The sequence below is a fragment of the Hordeum vulgare genome, chromosome 6H (genome assembly GCF_904849725.1).
Source record: "Hordeum vulgare subsp. vulgare chromosome 6H, MorexV3_pseudomolecules_assembly, whole genome shotgun sequence".
Lineage (NCBI taxonomy): Eukaryota > Viridiplantae > Streptophyta > Magnoliopsida > Poales > Poaceae > Hordeum > Hordeum vulgare.
In genome coordinates, this window is record NC_058523.1 from 88150536 (window position 1) to 88155247 (window position 4712).

Sequence of the window (4712 nt, forward strand, 5' to 3'; positions counted from 1 at the left end):
CATTTTCAAAATATTACTAATCTACTAATCATTTTCTACTTACCATCTTCTTCTCCGACATGAAATAGGCCCGGTGTTCAGCGTCATAAACATCATTCAGAAGCCACACCATCCTACAAATCACAAAAAATTACTCATTTACTAATATTCAAATAAGACTCATATACTCATATGAACTACTACTAATACTAACTACTACCACTAACCACTAACCACTAACTACCACTAATACTAACTACTACCACTAACTACCTAATGCAATTCCTAACTAGTCATATACCTACTACTACTAACTATTACTACTACTAACTACTAACTAGTCATATACTCAACTAACTAGTCAAATCCTAACTCATATCCTAACTAGTCAAAACCTAACTCATATCCTAACTAGTTAAAACCTAATGCAAATCCTAACTCATATACTAACTAGTCAAATCCTAACTCATATCCTAACTAGTCAAAACCTGATACAATTCCTATACCTACCTCTACTACTAACTACTACTACTACTAACTACTACTACTACTCACTATTCATATACTCAACCAAAACCAAAACCTAATGCAATTCCTATACCTACTACTACTACTAACTACTAACTACTCATATACTCAACCAAATCCTAACTAGTCAAATCCTAAGAACCTACTCAAATCAATCTACTAAAATCAATCTAGTCAACCAAAACATAATAAAATTGGATAGAAGGATGGGAAAGGGAAGGGATGGGGGAGGACATTACCTTGGGGGATCAATCCAAGGAAGAAATCCTCAGATCTGAAGGAGATAGGGGAGGGGATTAGGGAGGGGATGAGAGCCATCCGCCGCAATGGAAGTTTCTGTTTGAATGAGGGAGGGGGTGGGGAGGGGGGGTGGGGAGGGGGCTGGCCCGTGGCTCTGTATTGTAATGTGTGGCGCCTAAGGGTCAGGCGCCACACATTACAATGTGTGACGCCTGAGGCTTAGGCGTCACACTGCCTGGGGGTGGGGCCCTCCCTGCCACGTGGTCCGGGGTGTGGCGCCTAACCCCTAGGCATCACACAGTACAGTGTGGTGCCGAGGTGTCGGGCGCCACACAAAAGGGTCAAGCCGGTGAATTATTTCTCCCGAGGGGTCAATCCGTGAGTTCTTTCATCCCAGGGGTCATTTTTGTCAATTTTGCCAACTTTGGACGAGGCGGCGACGAAATGACGCCCCACAATATGACATGGAGCCCTTGCTGTCCCTAGTGCCTGGCTTGGCCTGGCCTTGCTCCCTAGCGGTTCAGCGATGGGAGGCAACCCATACAAGGCGAAGGGCCGAAGGATGGAAACATTCGGCTAAAGTTGTTACAAAGTCCACTTTAAAGTAAATACGAATTCAAGACTAAATATGAATTCAAGCCCAAATTTACGCACACGTCCAAAGTCCATTTTAAACTAAATACGAATTCAAGACTTGGCGGTCAACCGCCGGCTAAATTTCACTTTAAACTAAATTTAAACATTGATAAAAAACAAAAAAAGAAGTTAGCGCCCGCACGCAACCCTAGGCGTTGGCGCCGCACACAGCCCTAGGCATCGTCGTCGTCGCTGGTGATGAGGTCGATGAAAACGGGAGGCGGCCCATCCCAACCGAAGGCGGCTTGATAGGTGGCCAGGGCTCCCTCCTCCGACGCGTGCTGCGATGAAGGCAATGCGGCGACGCGGGCGCGCTCATCCTCATCCTCCCGCTCTCTCTTCCTCATCGAGGGCCATGACAACACCATGTAGTCGTCTGCTACGAAGAGGTCCATGGCCTCCGTCATCTTCGCCTCGTATGTGGCCTCCTCCGATGTTGCTTCTTCGGCCTTCTGTCGCTCCTCCTCCTCATCAAGGGTCGTGGCGGCACCATGCAGTCGCCTGCTACGGATGGCCTTCGGCATCTCCGTCTCGTATGTGGCCTCCTCTGATGTTGCTTTTTCGGCCTTCTGTCGCTCCTCCTCCTCATCAAGGGTTGTGGCGGCACCATGCAGTCGCCTGCTGCGGATGGCCTTCGGCATCTCCGCCTCGTATGTGGCCTCCTCCGCTGCTGCTTCTTCGACCTTCTGTCGCTCCTCCTCGATGGAGTTGGCAAAGGCCTCCGGCGTACTCGGGCATGCGCCGCTGCGTTCGACGCCTGCACACCTACACGTCGTCGCTGCGGATCAAGGTGCCAGTGGTGCGGCAGCGTGGCGTCCGGGTACGACAACGGAATCCTGAACTCCCAGCGCCCCCGTGCTTGATGCACGTGGATGTGCATACGTTGGTGACCTAAATATGAGCGGGCAGGGGCCAGCGACGGAGGAGGAGGAGGGGGAGGAGGAGCATGGGAGGATGAGGTGTCAGGGATGAGCAGGGAAGGCACAACCTTCCATCGCCGGCGGTGATGAGGAGTAGGCGTCCCGCGTCGGCTAGGTTTTGTGCTCAAGTCTCTCGGGCGAGGCCATGGGGCCTTTTTCTTGGTTCGTGTGTGTGTTTTTTTTTTCTATCTATTTTACTCTCTTGATTTAAAAATATGAGATGTTCTAAGTTTTTATGAATTAAATGTATATAAACATATTTTAGTGTGTTTGCTCACTCATCTTAATTGGTATATAGTCCATACTAAAATATCAAAAACAATTTGTAGACCCTGTGTCACTAAATGTAGGCATTTTAGCCAATCAAGGATAATAGTATTTGTGAAGGGAGGGAGTAGTACTTCTCGTTGCTCCTAGGGTGATCAAGATCAGAAATGGAAGAGTACGTATAGGGTGATCAATCGGTACAACCGCTACCTGCTCTTACTTTTGCGAGTTACTTTTGTCTCTCTCTTTTACCTTTGCCTTCCTCCCCACGCTCGCATCCCCTATTCCCCTCCCGTCCCGTCCCCAGCCAGCGCGTCGTCACCTCCTCTCCGGACCCGGTGCCGCTCATCGCCCGCCGCCGGCGCCGGAACCTTCCCCGACGACGAGATGCTCGGCGACTCCGGCGGCAACAGCGGCGGTGTTCCCCGGTCCGGCCGCAACGGGTGGACGTGGCTGGAGACGCTGGATCTCATCAGGATCCGGTCGGAGATGGCCACCACCTTCTGCGACGCCACCTTCAAGGCTCCCCTCTGGGAAGAGGTCTCCAGGAAGCTCGCGGAACTGGGCTACGAGAGGAGGAGCGCCAAGCGGTGCAAGGAGAAGCTTGAGCAGCTGCGCAAGTCCTACAAGCGCGCCGAGGAAAGCCGGGCCGGCAGGCAGGACGGCCAGAGCTACCTCTTCTCCCAGCCGCTCGACGCGCTGTACGCCGCCACCGCCCGTGCGTGGCAGCAGCGGCGCCAGGAGCAGTTGATGCTGATGATCCTTGGCGGACCCCAGCGGTTGCACGCCTTCTCAGCGCCGCGGCCGACGAGCGCAATGCCGCAGCCGCAGCCGCCGCCGCCGGGGCCGATCCAGCCGGCTCCCATATCCTGGGCGGCTCCTGCGGCGGCGGTGGAGCTTCCCCAGCAGCAACCTCCTGTCAGTCTGCAAGGTCTGAGCTTCCCGTCCATGCCCGATTGTGAGTCGGATGACGGCGCGTCCGAGGGTGACGAGATGGCGGCGGCAGGATCCGGAGACGGCCTCGGCAACCGCAAGCGCAAGCGCGGCGGCGGCGGCAGCAAGAAGAAGATGGAGGCTTTCGTGGAGGGGCTGATGAAGCAAGTCGTCCAGAGCCAGCAGGAGATGCAGCAGCGGTTCCTGGCGACCATGGAGAAGAGGGAGGCAGAGCGCGCGGCGCGGGACGAGGCCTGGCGCCGGCAAGAGGTGGCCCGGCTGAAGCGCGAGCAGGAGCAGCGGGCGCACGAGCGCGCCGCGGCGGCCACACGCGACGCCTCCATCATCGCCTTCCTCCAGCGCGTCGGCGGGCAGGCCGCACAAGTCGTCCCACCCTTCGTCATCCCTATGCCCACGCCGATGCAGTTCCAGACCCCGCCGCCGCTACAGGCCACGCTGCAGCCCATCCCAGCCGCGCCGGTCCAACGGCCGCCACCGCCGCAAGATCGACAGAAGCTCCCGCCGCGGCGGGCCACGCTGCAGCCCATCCCAGCCGCGCCGGTCCAACGGCCGCCACCGCCGCAAGATCGACAGAAGCTCCCGCCGCGGCGGGCCACGCCGCCGCCACAGCCGCAGCCGCAGCCCATCCCAGCTGCGCCGCTCCAACGCCAGTCACCGCTGCAAGCACCACAGGCACAGCACAGGGAGACGACGCACGAAGAGGCGCACCGACCCCGAATTGTGCTGGCTCGCCATCACTCGCCCTGGATCCCGCCGCCATGGAGCAGTACTTGTCCGAAGTTTGCAGATCACACCTAGCTTACTAGGAGTAGCAATTTTTATGTTCAAGATTGTTAAAATCAAAACAAACTTATTACTATGTCGTTGTTAAGACCGCGAGAAGACGATGTTTCTACGTTAAAGGTAAAAAAATGGGGAAACTCTTGCCATTGTTAAGACGGGTATACAAACGCATGCTTATCATCTTATTATTAACTACTCCCTCCGTTACTAAATATAAGTCTTTTTAAAGATTTCACTAGTCGATTATATACGGATGTATATAGACATATTTTAGATTATAGATTCATTCATTTTACTTCGTATGTAGACTTGTAGTAAAATCTCTTAAAAGACTTACATTTAGGAACGGAGGGAGTAGTACAAATGTCATTTTATTATTAACTAGTACAACGGGCTAAAAGTATC

General features: G+C 53.8%; 1 protein-coding gene across 1 annotated transcript; it reads left to right on the forward strand.

Moving 5' to 3' along the window:
- The first annotated feature begins 2119 nt into the window (after positions 1–2119).
- On the forward strand, positions 2120–4383 carry LOC123405141 (trihelix transcription factor GTL1-like). The gene is made up of 3 exons (XM_045098952.1): positions 2120–2203; positions 2721–3983; positions 4101–4383. The coding sequence occupies exons 1-3, from the start codon at positions 2120–2122 to the stop codon at positions 4320–4322; spliced, it is 1569 nt and encodes a 522-aa protein (XP_044954887.1). The 3' UTR covers positions 4323–4383.
- The last annotated feature ends 329 nt before the right edge of the window (positions 4384–4712 follow it).